The sequence below is a fragment of the Perognathus longimembris genome, chromosome 16 (genome assembly GCF_023159225.1).
Source record: "Perognathus longimembris pacificus isolate PPM17 chromosome 16, ASM2315922v1, whole genome shotgun sequence".
In the NCBI taxonomy this organism is placed as follows: domain Eukaryota; kingdom Metazoa; phylum Chordata; class Mammalia; order Rodentia; family Heteromyidae; genus Perognathus; species Perognathus longimembris.
The window spans coordinates 53322106-53342920 of NC_063176.1; the positions used below are offsets into that span (position 1 = coordinate 53322106).

General features: G+C 35.7%; 1 protein-coding gene across 1 annotated transcript in view; it reads left to right on the plus strand.

Annotated features, from left to right (window-relative positions):
* The window catches only part of Rab28 (RAB28, member RAS oncogene family), a 58866-nt gene that overhangs the window by 30190 nt on the left and 7861 nt on the right, over positions 1-20815 (plus strand). Inside the window, exons 6-7 of the mRNA XM_048364131.1 lie at positions 16916-17019; positions 19685-19762. Coding sequence (XP_048220088.1) covers positions 16916-17019; positions 19685-19762 — 182 coding nt within the window. The remainder of the gene's footprint in view (positions 1-16915; positions 17020-19684; positions 19763-20815) is intronic.

Sequence of the window (20815 nt, forward strand, 5' to 3'; positions counted from 1 at the left end):
CCTTGAACAGTGTTACCCCCTTCAACATTCTCACTCCTCTTGGACACACTCCTTCCATTGTCTTCCTTTTGTGGTACATACAGCGGATTCTTGACTACATCATTTCCCTTTCATTTATCTACCCCTCTCTCCTTGGCTCTTGTATGTACCCATTTCCTGCTGTTGATTTTGTTGGGCTTTGACTTTTCTAAAAGATTATACTATTTGAGCTCTCCATAGATTCTATTATACTTCACTTAATTCATTTCTAACTACTTGGGCAGCCAAAAGGGAACTGTAATACATTATTGGTGGTAATGTAAGCTGTTCAACCACTCTGGAAAGCAATATGGAGGTTTCTCACAAAATGGAACATAGAACTACCCTATGATCCAGCAATCCCACTCCTGGGCATTTATTCAGTAGAACACAGGATACAATAATACCACCAGCACAGCCATTGCAGTACGCTCACCATAGCCAAGATATGGAATCTGCCTGGATGCCCCTTAATGGATAAATGGATCAAGGAAATGCAGTATATATATATACACACACACACACGGGATTTCTACTCATCTGTTACAAAGAATGATATTGTACCATTCATAAGGAAATTATATTAAGTGAAAAAAGCCAGACCCAGAGAAACAAAGGTTGCATGGTTTCCCTTACTATTTTTACTCAAGGTTGATGCTCTACCACTTGAATCACATTTTCACTTTTAGGTTGTTGTTGGCTAATTGGAGGTAAGAGTCTCATGGACTTTTCTGCTTAGATATGCTTTGAACTGCATTCCTCAGTTTTCACCCTCTTACGTTACAAGGATCATAGGCATGAGCTACTGGTATTCATATTGGTTATTTTTGAGATAAGGCTTTTGCTTTATGCCTGAGTCCAGCCTGGATTGTGATTCTCTTACTTGCCCCTCCCTGTGTGACTAGGATGGCAGGCGTGCACCACTGTGCCTAGCCATTGTACTTTCCCTGTAGCTTGGAATAGCACTAACCACTGTGGTAGATAAAGTCTCACAAATTTTATGTTCTGCTGGCCTCCAACCACGATTCCTTGATTTCCATCTTCCAGGTAGCTGGAAGTACAGATTTGAGCCATTCACTGTGTCTAGCTTTTTTCTTTCTGTTTAGGAAGCATATAATAATACAAGTTAACATCATATTCTCAGTTTATTACTATTATTTGTCGTACAGAAGACAACTGATCAAACATATCAAGTATGACCTGACTGCCTGTTGTATCTGAAAAATTTCTCTAGGACAATCTGCTTGATCAACAAGAAAAAAGTTATGAAAATGGTTGACTATAAGAAGTCTACAGATTATAATAATACTAATTTAAGTTAACTTTTTATTAAAAATTGGGTGGACCTGGAAAAAAATATATGTTAAGTGAATTGTCAGGCCTAGAGAGACAAAGGATACAAGTTTCCTCTCACATGTGAAAGGTCTAATTTCTAAATATAAATGTAATTGTATACAAGATCATATGCCTAGACAGACACACGCAAACACGTTATCCAAAGTATGGTATACGCAAGGGAAAATTACAGTGGTGTCACTCCTTTGAACAACTGCCTTAAAGTGAATACCAAGAAGCTGGAAACTGAGGAGTCCGTGTGGAGGGAGGGGAGTAGACAAGAAGAGAGGGTGAACAGTCTGTGAACATATGGAAAAACAACTAGGAAAATTGCGGGATGGGTGGAGCTGGGAGAAGTGGGGGAGAATGCTGAAAGGGGCAACATTGATCAAGATCCATTGTACTCATGAACTGATATGTTGTACTGAAGCCCCAACTCCTTAAAGATAATTAAAAATACTGCTACATTTTTATGTGCCCAATTGCTTCTTCAGCAGTAACTTTATGCTGTTATCTTTCAAAAATGATTTAAAAATGACATTTCTTGTGTTTTTTTTATCAGATTTGAAAAAATAGTGTTAGAAGAAAAACATTATTTCAAGAAGAACTAAACTAACCAAGATTTTGTAATTAAACCTACAATAATTCAGTAAAAGAAAAGGAGGGGGGTAGATTTACTGGAATATAAAATCTTCTTTTAAACATCATATGAAGTATATCTGTGAGTCACACATTCACCTTTTAGCTTTTTTTTTTTTTTCTTTCTAAGAGGGAGGCACTATTGTTTAGATGTATTCTTAATTTGCGTGCTATTTTCATTTTATTTTACTGATAGAAAAAAGGTACTTAACTATTTAATCTGACTAATCACATTAAGTTCTTATTTCTATGTGATAAATATTTAAAGTTTAGGTAAAAATTTTATTTTCATGTTTTCAAAGGACTCTAAATTTGGTTTCCCTTGTTAGTAAATAGTAAGTTAGAACATGTATTCTATTGTTTCTTGAGATCCCTCCCCGCCTCCCTCCCTTCCTCCCGTTCTCTCTTTTTGTCATGGGGCTTGAACTCAAGGCTAGCGCCACTTTGAGCCATAGTTCCACTTCCAGTTTTTTTTGGTGGTTAATTAGACAAGAGTGTCTCATGGATTTTCCTGCCCAGCCTCCTGAGTAGCTAGGAATACAGGCATAATCCACCAGTACCTAGGGAGATTTATTTATAATACATTAAAATTACAATGGCTCTGTTAAGATCTGACTTCAGTTACACACACTTCCCCCACCCCAGTTCATATGTTGACATTGTTGACATCCTTACACCTAGTACTTTTAAAGGTGAATGTGTTTGAAGATGGGGCTTTAAAGAGGTGATTAGGGTAAAATGAAGTCATTTGAAGGGGTAGCCCAACCATTATGATCTTGTCCTTGTAAGAGATTATGACACAGATATGCACAGTAGAAAGACAACATGAGAACAAAGGCAGAAGCCAGTCATCTACAAAGCCAGAGAGGCCTCAGAAGGAAACCAACCCCACTACTGGAACATGGATCTTGGAACTGCAAATACATTTTTGTTTCTTTTTTTTTTTTTTTTTTGGCCAGTCCTGGGCCTTGGACTCAGGGCCTGAGCACTGTCCCTGGCTTCTTCCCGCTCAAGGCTAGCACTCCGCCACTTGAGCCACAGTGCCGCTTCTGGCCGTTTTCTGTATATGTGGTGCTGGGGAATCGAACCTAGGGCCTCGTGTATCCGAGGCAGGCACTCTTGCCACTAGGCTATATCCCCAGCCCACATTTTTGTTTCTTAATCCACCTAATCTATTGTACTTTGCTATGGTGTCCTAGCAAAATAACATAGACTGTAATATTTTTCATTTATGTAGGTTTTCTTATGTGCTAGTAACCTGGAAACAAAACACCAAAATAACCAAATGGAAACTCTAGAATGAGTTCTTTGGAGATAAAAATGTGTAAAAGGACTCTGGATCTATTTTCTAAACTAGTATAAACTTGTTTGTCACATTATAACACTTCCTCAGTTGGTCTGAGTTTTCTGAAGGCAAGAATCATGAAGTATGTTTATGTACGCACAAAACTTAGTGCTTTATGCATTGGTGGTATGTAAGTGTGTTTTCCTAGTCATGGGGCTTGAACTCTAGGCCTGGGCTCTGTCCCTCAGCTCTTTTTTGCTTAAGGCTAGCTCTCTATCACTTTGAACCGCAGAGCCATTTCAGTTTTCTGGGGGTTAATTGGAGGTAAGAGTCTCATGGACTGTCCTACCAGGGCTGGCTTTGAACTGCAATCCTCAGATCTCAGCCTCCTAAGTAGCTTGGGTTATAGGCACGAGCCATCACTGCCCAGCAGCTTGTGTTTGGTATTCTTTTTCTGTACTGCTTAAAGATATTTTAAGTGATGAAGAACTTAGAATATGCTTTTACTGCATGTATAGAAAGCATTCTAAAAAATTGCCTAATTTAGCTTAATGGATTATGTAATAATTCTTTAAAAGTAATCACTGGACAAAATGCGGACCACAATAGTATTCTTACTTTTCCATTGTTAGCAATATATCTCTTTTATAGTCTACAGCAGTTAATCTCTACCATTCCCTAAATGATAAGGAGAGCATATTTTCACAGTAGCAGTCTGACATTTCTATAAATCAGTATGTTGCAGTGATACCTAAATAAAAGCTTACTTCACTATAATGATGCTTCCAGGCTCCCCTCAAGTCAGGTGGTTACTTGTAGTTAATGGTCTGTGACATACCACACAAGTAGTCTTAAAAAGACTTATTATCCATTGCATGTGCAACAATATTTGCTTTATGGATGGCTAAATGAATGAAGACATTCAATGTAACTGTAAAAGTAAAATCAAAAGAAAACTTACAAGTAACATGTTTTCTTTAAGTAAAAGGGCTGTGACCATTTTCCATTAATACTTAACCTTTTGCTGGAGCAGTGCAACCATATATAATGTTCAAATCCATAAAGCCCAAGAGCCGTTCTGGGTTAATGCTAATTAACTGCCCCCAATCAAAAGAGCAGTCACTTTCCACAAATGTGAGATCATCAGTTTCTATTGTTGGCCTCAGAGTCACATTTGGAACCTTGACTATAGTTAAAAAAAAAAAAAAGTTATGTTTCAAATGTAACTTAAGGTCACATCTTTTAATCAAAAATTGTTTTGCATATATATGTTATCAACATGCCAAAAATAATTACGCTTCACAAAAAATGTATCAATCTCAAATATTTTATCTTTCATAGCTGCCAGATTTTGTAGGCATTCACATATTTACCATTTATAATTTTATTTCATTTACTATACTTAGCTTTTGTCCACCATATGTCCACTGTGGATTAACTATTCCCTTAGGTACAATTAAGAGCTTTCCATTTGTTGTAAGAGGAACTAAATATGAAGGACACAGCCAGAAATAACATTTATGCCTCAGCCTAAAACAGAAGCACATTCAAACTCAAATGATGGTTTATGCAGCATCTTTTTTTTATTAGACACATGTCTACATAGCAAAATAAACTTGAGATGAAAATTCACAGCAATAGTACGACAGCTTTCACAATTGCAATTGAGTATCAAAAATTGCTTTATGCCTATCAATTGAATTTCAACCATTTTTCAGAAACTATGCTTTTAAACTGTAAAAGGAGGTTTTGTTTCTAAAAGTTAAGTGTAGCCCACATTGTAATCATTATATAGTTCAAAAAGATATTCCAAAGACTTTTCAGCTTGTGATATTTGAATCTTCATAGGAGAAAAAAATATATATGTATAGGTTGGTGTTACAGTGGTAGAGCATTTATCTAGCATGCCTGAGGTTTCATCCTCAACTCGTAGAAAAAGCTCTTAAAAAAAAAAAGTATTTATCAGATTCTCTGCTTATTTCCTGTAAGTAGAAGACAAGGTTTGAAGATAAAATTGCAACGACAATAACAACAGCTAACACATAGCAGTATTATATAACAGGCATGATTCTAAGGGTTTTATATATAATTTTTACAACAGCCTTCTTATAAAGCAGATACTATCTTTAGTATCATTATACAAATGGGAAAAGTGAAATACAGAAAGGGTAAATACTTTATGATAGTCTGAAAGTTAATAAGTAAGCCCATATCTGAAGCTAAGTGGTATGAAAGGCCTTCCTCTATATAGTAAACCATATTAAAGTGGTGGAACATGCTATAAAACTACAATCATTAAGGGAAAATGCTATTTGTCATTTTTAAAAATTTGAAATTTGTAATAGAGATTAATTAGGACTAGGGTAAATTAGCAGATCAAATTTTACTATTGGACTTCATTTGAGTAATTTTGGTGATGTGACTAACACTAAAGTTAGATTGGCTTAGCCTGTTCAACTCCATGGGTTACATCTCAGCACATGCACACACATCAAAAAAGAAAGAAGGAAGGAAAGAAAAGGGAAAGGAATAGAAGAAGGACAAAAGAAAGTAGAAGAGAAAGAGGAAGTTAAAAAAAAAAGCCAGATTTGAAACTGTAAGTGAATGGTTTTGAGACTTAACTATAAAAGTAAGCAGAGAAATGGAAGGAGAACATGGCTATGTTCCAAGAGTTTAAAAGTTGTTTTCTCTTGTGGGAGAAATTTGCTTGCTGGTAGTAATGAAGTAGTAGAGTGAATAAAACTGATGATGAAGGGAGAGGGAGGTTAGAATTGCCAGAATGAGGCCATTGAGTAGTTGAGAGAAGATAGGAGTGTACACACAGGGAGTGGCTTTCCTTACAATGGATCATTTTATTCATCACCAGTATATACTATGTTTTGTGTGTAGATTATACCAGACCTACATACAAAAGGTGAATGGAAGGTCTCAACTTCCTAGTTTCTCAATGAGATAGGACACACGTGTTTTATTGGAGGTTGAATTCTGACACTGACATGTCTGCTGAAACCCTAACCTCCCATTCTTGTTAATGTGATATCTGGGAGCAGGGTCTTTACTGTTAGCACCAGGTTAAGTTGAATTCACAGTTGATGAGGATAGGCTCTTAACAGTTGGAGATATCTGAGAAGATGAGCCAGAGGTTGGAGTGTTGCAGCTAACACTTGCAGGGAATGCAAGGCTTGCTGGTAAACACACATTAAGTAGGTAGAGGCAAGGAAGGACCTTCCCTATGGCCCTACCAGCCCCTTGATGTCTAAATTCTGGTCTCTGAAACTACATGAGAATACATTTTTATTCTCTTCAGCCATTCAATTGGGGATACTTTGTTATGACAGCCTTACTAAATTAATTCTCATTCATCTGAGAATGAGAATGTTTGCTTTCTTGTGGCTATGTAAAATTTTTTGATTCTTCACATAATGGACAGGGTTCATAAAACTTTTTTTGGCTGATAGGGATTAAATTTTGTGTTTTTTCTTTTTGTTTTTTTCTGTTGTAGAGACAAGAATTTTGCTATAGGGCTCAAGCTGACCTCAAGCTTATATACTCCCTCCTCAGCCTCCCAAGTGTTAGAATTACTCCACATATTCACCTTTCTGGCCGAATTTTAATTCCTAGAACTCTTACAAATGCTTAAGAGTCTCGGTTCTAGCCTTGTCATCCTGTGTGACAAAGGAAGTGTCACCCCTCCCCCCTTTTTTCCCAAAGGTGTGATTTTCTTCCAGGTACATTTTAGGAAAACTCACTGTTAAATTTAGAGTTGAGGGAAACTTCCCATTTTTTCCTCTGTCAGTCACTTTATTTATTTTATTTTTTGTCGGTTGTGAAGCTTGAACTCAGGGTCTGGGTGCTGTCCCTGAGCCTATTTGTGCTCAAGGCTAGTGCTCTACCATTTGTGCCAGAGCTCTACTTCTGGTTTTTGAGTGGTTAATTGGAGATAAGTGTTTCAGGACTTTTCTGTCTGGGCTGTTTTTGAACTGTGATCCTCACATCTCAACCTCCTGAGTCCCTTTAAAATCACCTTACCATCTTTACTGTTTACTTCTCACTTATATTTTTTTATGTGCTCTTAGGTAGCCCTCTACCACCACACCTCCCAGTCTGGCTTTTTTTTTTTTTTTTTTGCTGGTTAATAGATGATAGAGTCTCATAGATTTTTTTTGTCCAGCCTAGCTTTGAACCTCTATCATCAGATCTCATCTTCTTGAGAAACTAGGATTACAGGTGTGAGCCACCAGCGCCCCCCCTTTTGCTTATTTTAGGTATGAATTCATTTGTGTATTTTTTAGTTTCATAACTCGTAATCACATCCATAAGATATATTTCTGGGGTTTTGCCTTAAAAACACTTGAATTTTTTTCAAAGTTAGAATGTATCATTTAGCAGTATATCCCAGTTAAGGTACCAACGGCTGGTTTTAAGTCAGTTATTCTTGGAGTGAGATTTTGGCTGTGTGTTTTCTAAATCAGACATTTTCAGTCTTTATGCACAGGGCAGTTACTTTCTAATTATGAATTTAAATTCTTGTTAACAGAGATACTTGGCACAAAAAGACTGAATCTTTGGAAAATGAATACCTGAATGTGGAGCTTAAAAAGAAAGAGGAAATCTCAAATCTATTTCAGAATTTTCTATGATTTCAGGTTAACTAAAAAGCATATTGTTTTTGAAGGTAACTAGTCAAATACAAGTATCTGAAAATGAGCAAGAAACAGGTTATCTTGATAAAATTTATCAACCGAACTTACTATTTTACATCCCGAGGGGCAGAAATCTTTTTTGGTTCAGAACTGAATACCAAAGATGGTTGGTATAATTTTGTTTTCTTCCTTTTTCCAACTTCTTCCCACCACTGCCATTTATATCCATAGTTATAATTTGATATGCTAATGTATTGTTCCCATGAACTGAATGCTTTGCAGTGAAGAATATTTTTAAGGTTTGAAATTAAAATTCCTGATTTGTTTAAAAGATTTCTTTTTTTATGTATTGAAGTTTAGTGATTTCCATTCTGTTTGTTTTTTTTAAATTGTGAAAATTTATTAAGTTTTGTTTTTAGTCTTACGTCATCCCAGAGAAGATTTTTCTATTTGGAATTATCTCTGTGCTTCTCTTAAGTAGATCCATTACTTCTTTTTTTAGAGAAAATCTTTTTTAGACAATTGTCTTATTTTTTACTTGGTTCTTGGCTTATTGATGAATTAGTCTAGCATCATCTTCTCAGTTGGTTACTTTACAGTGAATTATTAAAATCTAAGGATGTTTTGTAACTAAAATGACTATAGGTTTATTGGAATTCTTTCTAAGATTAATTTGATCAAATTGTATTTTTATTATTTCAAATGTATAGTTAGCTGTTAGAATTTGGCTGCTATGTATTATAAACAATTGGACACATTCAAGGTTTTTATTTTATTTTACTTGTTTTTATCATCTTTAAGTAGGTGTACAAAAGAGTTACCATTCAAAAGAGCAGTTTATGAGTTTAGTATATACATTCGATCTTCTGTGTACCAAGCACAGTATTGGAGAGCCACTGTGATAGTATTGTCTATGAGTGATGAACTTTTGGCAAAAGGGGCTTTATAGAGAATATACTTAGGGAAGATTTAACAGAGACAACAAATTGAATTTTAAGGGATGTGCAGGAGTATGTGGTAAGAGACGTGAGGTTGGACACGAGTGGTTCACATCCGTAATCCTAGCTGCTTGGAAGATTGAGGTCTGATTATCTGATGATCTCACTAGTCACGGACTCCCGTGACTGTTCCCGTGGTTGTTCAAAGCAGGAAAGTCTGTGAGACTCTTTAATCCAAGCCAACGATGGAGCTGAGGTAGAGTGCCAGCTTTGAGCAAAGTGTCACTGACCAGGCTTGGTACTAGCACAAAACAAACAAACACAAAGGAGGAGTGAGAAAGAGCAGCTTAGAAAGAAATACAAGAATGAATAAATCTTCAGCTTCAGGAGTTGGGAAATAGTTTGTAATGTAAGAGGAACTTTCAATATTTTATCACAGCTGGACCATAGGGTACATGGCAGGAAGAGCTGAGAAACAGAAAAAATATTTTAAGGAGTTTGAATCGTAACTACTATAGTGAGTTGCTCCCTCCCTCCCTCCCTCCCTCCCTCCCTCCCTCCCTCCCTCCCTCCCTCCTCCTCCTCCCTCTTTCTCTCTCTTTTTCTTTTTCTCTTTCTTTCTTTCTCTCTTTCTTTCTTTCTTTCTTTCTTTCTTTCTTTCTTTCTTTCTTTCTTTCTCTCTTTCTCTCTTTCTCTCTTTCTTTCTCTTTCTTTCTGCAGAGGAGTTAATGTGAGCAATGGTACAGTGGTCAGTACAACCTTAATCCTATTTGAAGAATAACGGAAGCAGAAAGGATTAGGATATAGATCAGGTGGTAGGGTGCCTACCTATATCAAGTTTAAGGCCCTGAATCCAGACTGTAGTACCACCAAAACAAACAAACAAGAAGTCTCTGCAGCAACACTGAGTTCTGGGCTCCATGATTTACTAGATTTGTGGGTTTATGTTGTCTTTTGTGTTCTCTGCACCTCTGTTTTCTCAATGGGCAAATGATGGTTGTAGTAAATGATTAAATATATAAAGTACTTATAGAACAGTGTAGTGCTTTGTGTTTGTTATTTTTTCAAGATATATTTTTAAATATTTTAAGGAGCCGTACAAAGGAGTTGCCATTCAACAAAGCAGCTTTTAACTATACTGCCTCTTGATTCTATTGGTATTGAAGACATTTTATTTTTCTTTAGTTTTTGTTTTTATTTTAAAGTATGTTCTATCATTTCCCCTTTCCTAGTAGATCTAATATACAGTTATTGTTGGTAACTGGAAAATATGAGACAAGTGTAATTTGAAGGCTATAATTTTGTAAGCAAGTCAATTTACTGTAACTTCTGTTTCAAGGGAGGAGGTAACAAGTTGGATAAGCAATGTACTCATTGCCTTACATAAGAAACTAACCCCTCTGTACATCACTTTGACAATAAAGAATGAAAAAAAAAAGATGCCAGGGTGCACTAATCTCTAGGAAAGACAGCACTTTTATGTGTGTGCAAGCCTGTGTATGAGTAGTATAAGTGAATTTGGGCCTAATTGTATCTACCTATTACATAAAACTTTTCTAATAAACTTATGCTGATGGGAAATTGCTTGGCATTAGTTCCTATGGGAAGTGCGCTCAGCACAGGAACTAAAATAGGGGGAAAAGATGATTAATTTTATAGTTCTTTAAGCTTTGGTTTATGGATGAATACTAAGTTTCATGATTTATACATGAATGTTACACACAGCAGCAAAATTGTAGTCATCCACAAATATAAAAGATATTACTAAAGTGCTATGCATTGTCACCAGAAGGATTTAAATAACTAACAGCACTAAACAAGCTAATAGGATTCTTACATACTCCTTTTTCCCTCTCCTCTTGGATCTGGTTGCTATTGGTAACTCTACTAGGAGCAGGAGCATTATTAGTTACTGTGTGCTCAGAAACCTTAGGGCATAGTATGGATTTGTATTCCACTATACATATGTGAACACAATACAAATGGATTAGGCCAATCTGGAAGCACTTTTAGTAGCAAAGAAATGAACAGATGAGGATGTTTTAGTGCCCGATAACAAACAATTGAAAGAAAAATTCAAGTTCATGATCTGTATAGGTAGGTCAAAAGAGTGTCAGTGGAGGATTAATAGTAGTCCTCAGGAAAATGATGAAAGTTAATTTTTTTTTTTGCAACAGTGACCTTTTCTTATGGCCATATGAAAAATTAGATTTTAAGAGAAGAATGTCATATATTATCATAATTTTAGGAGAAAATTTTAATGTAATAAAACACACATAGGGAAAAATGTCAAAATGAGTATACTTTGAAGAAGTATTCCCAGGTCAGAAAATAGAAAGTACCAGCTCCAGAAGCTCTGTTCTGTTGCCTTCCTTTATCTAGTCTCTTCTCCCTGAGGTAACTTTATCCTTTGTCCTGACCTTTCCTTTGTTTTCTTTTTGCTTTCACAACCTGTGTATGCTTCCTCTAGTATTACTTAGTTGTATACCGTTTTAGAATTTCATATAAATGCAATCATTTATGATCTTCTTTTGTATTTTAACCTGCTTGAAATTTATTGTTACCATGTTGTGAAACTATTGATTCCCACTACTGTGTTGTATTCCTGTCAAAATGAAGGAATAAATATTATTTTAGACAATTTTTGAATTTGTTTTAAAAACTTAAAAACACTTTTCTGAACTTAACAAGTACTTTGTGAGTGCCTTTTTACATTCATTTGTTTTGGCTGCATATGACATGAAAGCTAATAAGCATAACTGAAACAATACTACACTTACACAAGTGTATTTGATTTCATAAGATATTAATTTCTGTTTCTCAAAAACATCATAAAACATTTTAAAGGAAAATCCTAAGAGGAATGTTTGGAACTTACATGTTGTGTCCTTATTGAAGTTCCTTGAACAGATTAATGAGATGAAAACTTAAACCCAGCAGAAGGTAGGAAGAGGAGGGAAGAGACATTTCATAAAGAAATGTGGAAACTGGCATGTAGGGAAAATATGAAACTTCCCAGAAGTCTCTAAGTGTATACTAGAAATTAAAATAACTCCTTTAATGACAACTTTTTTCCTTTGTGAAATGCAGTGATATTTAGGCATTTAGTTTTGTAAGAGTTGGTTTAGCAATCTGCAAAGTCAGTGTCAAGTCTTGGTAATTTTTAAATTTTCTTACATTAGCAATTCTTCTAATATGGCATGATTTACTATGTCATCACAGAAAGACAGCATTAGAGAGTGTACATGGCAGGGTAAAATTAAACACATGCTCACAATCAAATTAATGTATTTCATCTGTCTTCAACTAATAACAATCTGTCATGTTATCTATCTGAGTAGGGGCATAAACAGTTTATTTTGTGTTTGGAGTAACTTCCTGGAGGTAGTTAATGTGACAAGTGGTTTGTTTGAATTGAGTATAACCAGATCAACACTCTAGATGTTTCCTTGATAACCTAAAAATTACTGTGAAAATCTGGACAAGTGCTGTATTTATATTTTGCTTTTACTTCTTTTGAGTTACAAACATTTCACTAAGAATTTTAGTTCCTGCTGTTATATATAGGCTGAGGAGCAAGATGGTTAATATTCTTAATGTTTTCTTCCCATGGATAAGGAATAGACATTAATTATATAATTAATTAACATCATCTACTTTCCTTTTTTAGAAACATGAAATAACATTCTGATGGGTGTGAATAGTCTCATACTTTATAGAGTATGTTTTTATAACATATTGAGATAGAAATACTTGGAAAATAGGTTTATTGTAAGCCTCAAGCTACTATAAAATGATATTGTGATTATGGTGATGTGTTTTAGAAAGTTTACAGTAACTTAGATTGGTATCTGTGATTATATACATTTTATATGTTGAGTTCTTTTTTTAATACCAGTTCTGGGGCTTGAACGCAGGGCTTAGAGCACTGTTCCCTGAGCTTGTTTTGCTTAAGGCAAGCTAGCACTTGAGCATAGCTCTGCTGCTACTGCTCCTCCTCCTCCTCTTCCTCCTCCTCTTTCTCCTTCTCCTCCTCCCCCTGCTTCTCCCTCTCATCTTCCCCCTCCTCTTTCTCCTTCTTCTTTTCTGATTAATTGGAGATAAGAGTCTCAGGGATTTTCCTGCCCTGGCTGGCTTCAACTGCGATCCTTAGATCTCAACCTCTGAGTAGCTAGGATTACAGGCCTGAGCTACTACCACCCAGCCATATGTTTAGCCTAAAAAATAATTCCAGTTAACAGTATTTTTCATGAGTTTACATAGTGTAGGTAGGTTCAGTGAAGATTCCGAAGGGATTCTGAATGACAGTAAGTATATAGAACTTAAAAATGAAATTGTTATGTAGTTGGCTTATTAGCATTAGTGTATGTGTTTTAAAAGTCAAAATATATACATTTTAAGTTTCATGTAAATCAAATTTAATACATTATTGAGGGATTTTACTTGTCATGTTTGGGCTAAACCTGATGGATCATTTTTAAACATTACACAACTTCACAGCTGGTATGTTTAGCTACAAGTACTTTGTAAAGGATTTTATATAATGCTTCAAAGGCAAAGCATATCTGATATTCTTCTATAATGATTATAGGCTCATTTTATGATTTATTGCTATTCACTAATATTCTTGAAGTACTAACATAGCCAGTGATATCACAGTTCAATTTCAAAAATAATAATAGCTATTTAAAGTTTTAAAAAGTATTATAATTAGAATCCTAGTCAAGAGAATTAAGTTATCATTATCAAAGCTGATGCCCTTTTCTCTTTGAAAAACTAAATTTGAGTAGAATTTTAACCAGAATATGTGAAATAAGATGGTGAAAAATGTAGCTTCATAGATGATTTCCTGTGTGCATATAAACTGTTTAGCCTGCTATACAGAACCTTCCTGCTTAGGCCTTGCTGAGCTCACCAGCTCAGTTCCTTTCCAATGCTTTTTGTTCATATTCTCTTTGTAGACTGTGTATATCTTGTCTACTCTCAAGGTCATTGGAATTATTTTTCCTCTTTCTTTCGTAGTTGTTTGAAGTACCACATTTTCTGTCACTCCCAAGCAGTTTTAGAAATTTCTCTTCTCATTGCCCCTATATTACCTTGTCTTATACAGAGCTTTTTGTCTCAGCATTTCATAATAGTACATTTTCACATGTGTCTTGGGATTTAACACTTAAAAATGCCAGAGAAATAGTTGGTGATGAATGTGTGGACAAACTGACAGCACTGGCTGTTCTGAGAGCCTGTCACATATGTGGGCCTTATTGTGTGCTGTGTATTGCTGTATTTGCTTTGTAAATACTTGTTCAATCTATGAGGTCAGTACTGCTATTGTCCACATTTTGTATCTGAGAAAACAGAAAAAGAGATGAAGTAACAATTGAGGGAATCAAAGCTAGGAAGTTGTACTCAGGAGAGTCCTTTTTTTTTAATTAGAAAGTATTTTACAGGTTATTTTAATTGATAAATATTATATATATAACATATAATATATATCACATATAGTTTTGATACTTATCTGTCTACCTACTTTCCTACCTACCTACTTACCTGTAGTGGAATGGCTAAATTGAACTATTTAATGTATGTATTACCTGTCCCCTCCCCCCCTTTTTTTGTGGTGCACCCACACTGAAACCTACTCCCAGCATTTTTAAAGAATCCAATGTATTTTTATTATTAAGAGAAGAGATAACAAGTACTAGGCCCAATGTGGAGAAGCATATCTATAATCTGAGGACTATCACAGCTAGAAGCTAACAAGCCTGGGCAAATTAGCAATCTCAAAACAAGGGGCATGGCTTCAATGGCTGGAGTGCTCCCTTAACCAAGAGCCAGGCTCTGAGTTAAATTTCCAGCATTGGAAGAGAGGAGAGAGGAGAATTATAGGAGGCAGAGAAAGGGGAAGGACCCGTGCTGGTGAGGATGTAGAGGAAAGGAGCACTTGCTTGTACTCTGTTGGGGAAGTGCGTTCTTTACTATTATGATCTGCTTCCTCTCTAAATGAACCAGTGAATGAATAATTGAAGGACCGTGGGTACATTCAGCCCAGGGTTCTTTTACATTTGCTTTAATACAAACAGTTGAGAAGTTGAAAAAAGTTATTTCTCATATGGGACTTCTTGTATATAATCCATCATCTTTACTCTGGAAGGAGATATCACCTTTATTATACCAGACAATAAATAAACCTATCCTGTGTCCCAGAGGGAGACATAGCCTCTCTAGACTGCCCACTATATATACATCCTTGAAATGCTAGACCAAAAGAAAAGCTGTCAGTTTTTTAATTTGATTCCTTTCTATTTTAATTTAAAAATTTGTATAACTTTTCTCTGTCATTTATTTACTTATTGGATTGCATACTTACACATATAACATTCTTACAGTTTTACTGTATGTAAAGTTTTCTACTCTAAGTTTAACATCTTGTATGATTACATGTTTCACTTAATAGTGCTTAAGTCTATTACTTTTACTTCCCAGAGTATTGTGTTATTTAATTGTACTGTAATTTAACTGTGTAACTACTTCAAGAGATTTTTATTGGTTTGAGTATTTTTTATTCTACACACAACTCTAAAAATTTTAATTTATAATTCTTATTATACATCCCTGTGTTTTATCCACATTAAACCCTTCCAAGGTGTGTTACTTGGTCACAGACTAAAAAATAAGATCAAACACATATTTCCAAATTGGTTTTCAGAAAGCCAGTACTAGCTCTTGTCATTATTACAGATTCTCATTAAAAAAAAAATACTATCTGGTTTCCCCCTCATTGGGAATAACTAGTACATGTCTAGGATAATCCTAGCAGAAGATCATAATAGCTCAATAGCTGGTACATATAAACACATAAGATGATGCTAAGTGAAACAAACTCCAAGTTATGGAAAAAAGTGGCTTATCATTGTCATTGTTATTTTCAACCTACCATGTGAAACTACGCCATTTTCTTTGGTCTTTCTTCCCCAGGGTTTTACAACTCTGATGTCCCTGTTACTGATCTTGGTACCCTGGGCATTGTACATATGCTTATTGGAACTAGGGAAGGGAAGGGGAACGTCAAAATGGAGAGAAAAAGGATAAACGATGAACCAAGGCAACAGCAATACTTAAAAAAACTATATGTTGTAAACCAACTGTGTAACTCATGGTGGGGGGGGAGTAAATGGGAAGGGAGGAAAGTAGGAGGAAAATGAGGGAGGAGGTAACAAGTTGGATAAGAAATATACTCACTGCTTTATGTATGAAACTGTTACCCCCCTGTACATCACTTTGACAATAAAATTTAGAAAAACTTCTAATGTATCTGAAAAGTATACATTTTTTTCAGTTGGCATTCTTCTTCCCATCTTAGTAAAATTGATGTTTTTTTCCCCCCATAGGTTTATACAAATATTTTAAAAGACCTCTAAGATAGCCTAACATTTTATAACATGTTACTGTATTTCTGAGGAAATCCTCTCCATCTTGTATTGTTGTTTGTTACTGGTGTTTGAACTCAGGGCCTCATGCTTGCTAAGCTCTCTGCCACTTTAGCCATGCCCTTAACTCTTTATTGCTTTCCTTGATTTTTAGGTACAGTCTTGTCCTTTTTGCTCAGGATTGGCCTTAGACGTGGGGACTTTCCTACCTGTGTCTCCCACATAGCTGGGATCACAGATGTGACCTACCACACTGGTTAGCTGATTGGTCTTGCTTACTTTCTGTCCAGGCTGGCCTTGAATCACTACCTTGCAGACATCTGTCTGAGCAGTTGAAACTACAGGCATGCCCCGTAGTGCCCAGTCTGATAACTCAGTTTTTGAGCATTTATGTGCTGGCTTTCGTTCATCATTCATGGAATGTTTCTGAAAAAAAACCATTAGATACATATATGTATGTATACATATATATAAAAAATTATTCATAGTTTATAAATGTGGACATTGAACAATAAAGAAGTTAAAATTACATAGCTAATGTCTAAACTGGAGTATAAGAAAGTAATAAGTCAAATTTAAGCATGTTAGGAATGTTTTATTTACTGTAATATTGGATTTTCTCTTTTTTAGTTGATTTGGAGCATATGAGAACAGTAAAACCTGAGAAACATCTCCGATATTGCCAAGAAAATGGTTTTAGTAGCCATTTTGTCTCAGCCAAGACAGGAGACTCTGTGAGTAAAATAACAAGTATTACATACTATAAGTGATGTTTCACTTTTATTTTATAACATTCCTAGGAATAATGTTTCTCTTAACTTTTGGAAGAAATTCATTCTTATTGAAGACATGAAGAATCTTGATTAGAGTAATATATTTATTATGGTTATATTTCTTTGATCGTTATAGTAAAACTTTCTTAATTTAAGGAAGTTAAACATGCAGAGAATTACAAGGCAGAGGAAACATGGATAATTACAACATCCAGAGATGACCACTGAGCCTCACGAGATCCCAATGGCCTCTCTTTCCTGGTGCTCACCAGCGGTTAGCGCTGTGGCCTGCAGCAGATGGCATCCATCGCTTACTGTCTCCATTGACTAAACGAATCTCAGGGAGGTTAGCTAACCGGCCCGCTGACACAGCTCTTAAGTGGTAGAAACAGTTTTGTGACCCAAGGCAGTGACATTCCAGGGCTCACTGGTATCCCCAAAATAAAAAGTAAGATCATAATGTATAAGTAATTTTGTGTCTTACTTTAAAAACATTTTTACCTGCGGGAAAATTTCTCACTACCAGGTAGGTCTAATAATCCTTTAAATACATGTTCAAAAATATGTTTAGTCTTGTCCCTATTGTTAGATAGGGAGGTTGTTTCTAAGTTTTGAACGTAATATTATAGTTAAAATTTCAAGTACATTTTTTGACAGTTCGACCATTTTCTTAAATTCCCTAAAAGACTTCCTAATATCTTTTTGGAAGTCCCTAATGGTCTATGTTCTCATTTTGTCCTCTTCCTAATTTAGATCTCATGGTAAGGCAAAATGATTGTCATGCGTACATCCTCAGTTCCCTTTCTTTCTCTTCCTCTGTCACTCTGTGAAATATACCTAGCCAAATCTTAATTCTTCTGCAGACCAAGCATGTGCTTTTCTACAAGTGCACCTCTAACAAAACACATGAGCACAGAAGACACAGAGGTGTGCTATAGATGTCAGTTTGAATTTATAGTCACCAACCTCAAGTGAGCCCTCAAGGCAGCGGTGTAGTTAGGTCATAGTTGCTGGGCCCTTGGTCTCATGCCTTCCCAAATGACTTCCATAGCTTCGCGTCTCTCCTCAGATGTTCAGAACATCTTCTTCCCTTCTCTTAACTAATGACTCTCTCTTCTATTTTATAAGAAATTTGAAAAATACTTCTTCCTTTCAGAATTGTTACTGTAAAAGTGGTGTTCAGAAGGGTTACATGTAAGTCAGATAAGGAGTACATTTCTTTTTACAGTCACCCCTTCCCTCGCTCTACTAGTTTTCACCCTCCTTTATTTCTCTTCACTCCACCACACTAGTTTTTTGTAGGTCCTTGAACTTTAACTATCACTGAACTTAAATATATCATTTTGGGGGGAGGGGGATAAAATAACAAACCTTTCAGGAATGAACATTTCTTTTTGATTAAAATTCAAAATTCTGGGGCTGGGGATATAGCCTAGTGGCAAGAGTGCCTGCCTCGGATACACGAGGCCCTAGGTTCGATTCCCCAGCACCACATATACAGAAAACGGCCAGAAGCGGCGCTGTGGCTCAAGTGGCGGAGTGCTAGCCTTGAGCGGGAAGAAGCCAGGGACAGTGCTCAGGCCCTGAGTCCAAGGCCCAGGACTGGCCAAAAAAAAAAAAAAAAAAAAAAAAAAAATTCAAAATTCAATTAGTAAAGTTTTGATAACTACTCCGTAAGCAGTCATGAGTAGGACTAGGAGTATTGTAGTAGGATACTTAGGAGGCAAAAGTAAGTCACACTGCCATATGGGCCAGGACAGGGGCCCTGGGAATCATAGTATGCTTGGCATCAGCTTACCAGGTATGAGTGCTGCTTAGAGAAAAGTATTTTTAAGTTTCTCTTTAACTAGAATGCGGTGTATTGCTCCTTTACCCTGAATGGATTAAAATACAGTGTGGAGTACTACAGTTATTTCACTCATGCAATATGGGGAGTTTGTTGAAATTGAAAAGAAGCCTAGAAAGGTAGTTGATGGGTTGGAAATGAAGACCTTTTAAAACAGACTAAACCCAGCTCAGAAGACCATCAGAATATTGGTAGTTGAAAAGCAGAGTAATATAGATTATTTTCTTTTCTTCAGGAGTTCTAGGTATTCATTATGCTAGTAGATATGTTCATTGTTGTTTTGCTTTTTAAAGCAGCTCTAATTTCCTTGTTTAAAAATGTTTTTAAGGCTGGGGCTGGGGATATGGCCTAGTGGCAAGAGTGCCTGCCTCGGATACACGAGGCCCTAGGTTCGATTCCCCAGCACCACATATACAGAAAACGGCCAGAAGTGGCGCTGTGGCTCAAGTGGCACAGTGCTAGCCTTGAGCAAAAAGGAAGCCAGGGACAGTGCTCAGGCCCTGAGTCCAAGGCCCAGGACTGGCCAAAAAAAAAAAAATGTTTTTAAGGGATAATTGTAAGTTTAGACTCAGTAAACTGCATGGATTTTCAAATTATGGTTTGATCTTTCAAATTATGTTAGTATGCTGCCATATATGACAAATAAAGCTATTTTTTGAATCCTCTAATACATCATATTTGTGCAAATCCTGCTGTTTATCAATTTTTTTAAAAAAGTTTAATTTACTTGAAGGTAAGCATGCTTGTTTAAAATAATTTGAACTTATTTTTATTATGTAGGTCTTCCTGTGTTTTCAGAAAGTTGCTGCAGAAATCCTTGGCATCAAATTAAACAAAGCAGAACTAGAACAGTCACAGGTGATGGTCTTGAACTTTTTATTTAAAAATTAATGTATTTCCTACAATTATTTCTTACCCAAGAACTTCCCCATTTATGCATTCAATGTGAATATCCCTGAAAACTTTGAAAATAGGTTGTGCATATAAATCAATGTCTATGGAAGAAGTTGAAGAATTAACTTTTTGCAAAATTATGGTACCCTTGAAGAAACTTTACTCTTTCCTTTTGGTTGGGAACTGGTGTTTCATTGGTGGCTAATTAATGGATTGACATTCTGGCCATATCATTTTGTACTTTTAAAAGTTTTTTCAGGGCTCTGTATTCATTGCTAAAAACACTCCACTTACAATAGTGGTTCTTGGTATTATTTTAAAATTGTGTTGTCAATTATTGAGGATTCCTATACACTTTCACTATTCCTAAACAGAGGCCACGAAACAAATATAAATGCCAGTTGTCAAGAACTTAAAAATGCCATTACATTATAAATTGCACTCTAATTCACACGAATTTAAAAATGCCATTATAAATTGCTGTCTGATTCACATGTTTAACAGAATATAAATTTATAAATTAAAGCACGAGTAGTTTGGTTAGAAGCAACAAACAACATTTTTTTCTCAGTATCCTTTACCCTCTCCCCTAACCATGCAGCTAAAATGACTTCATTATCTTTTTTCCATTTTTAAACTTTAATTCATTTAGAAGTAGTTCAGTGACTTTTTCTTGTGATCACTCTGTGTATGATGAATGCTAAAGCACTTATGACAAATAACAACTTAAATGCTTTTCCTAAAAGTTCATTAAAATACTTAGAACTCTGGAAAACAGTGGTAAATAGCCCAGAAACAGTTAAAAAAAAAAAAGCTACTTGATTTAATATATGAAAGTAAAGTCCAGATGATTTGCTTGATCACACGGACCCCCAAGGACCTCAGGGATCAAGTGATTTCTTCATTATTTCTTTCTAAATGCTGCTTGTAGGTTAATTGAGCTCTGAATGATGATCAAATAATCATAAGCTATAATGGTGGAGCCATATTTGAATCTTTGTCTGCCTGACTGTTTCC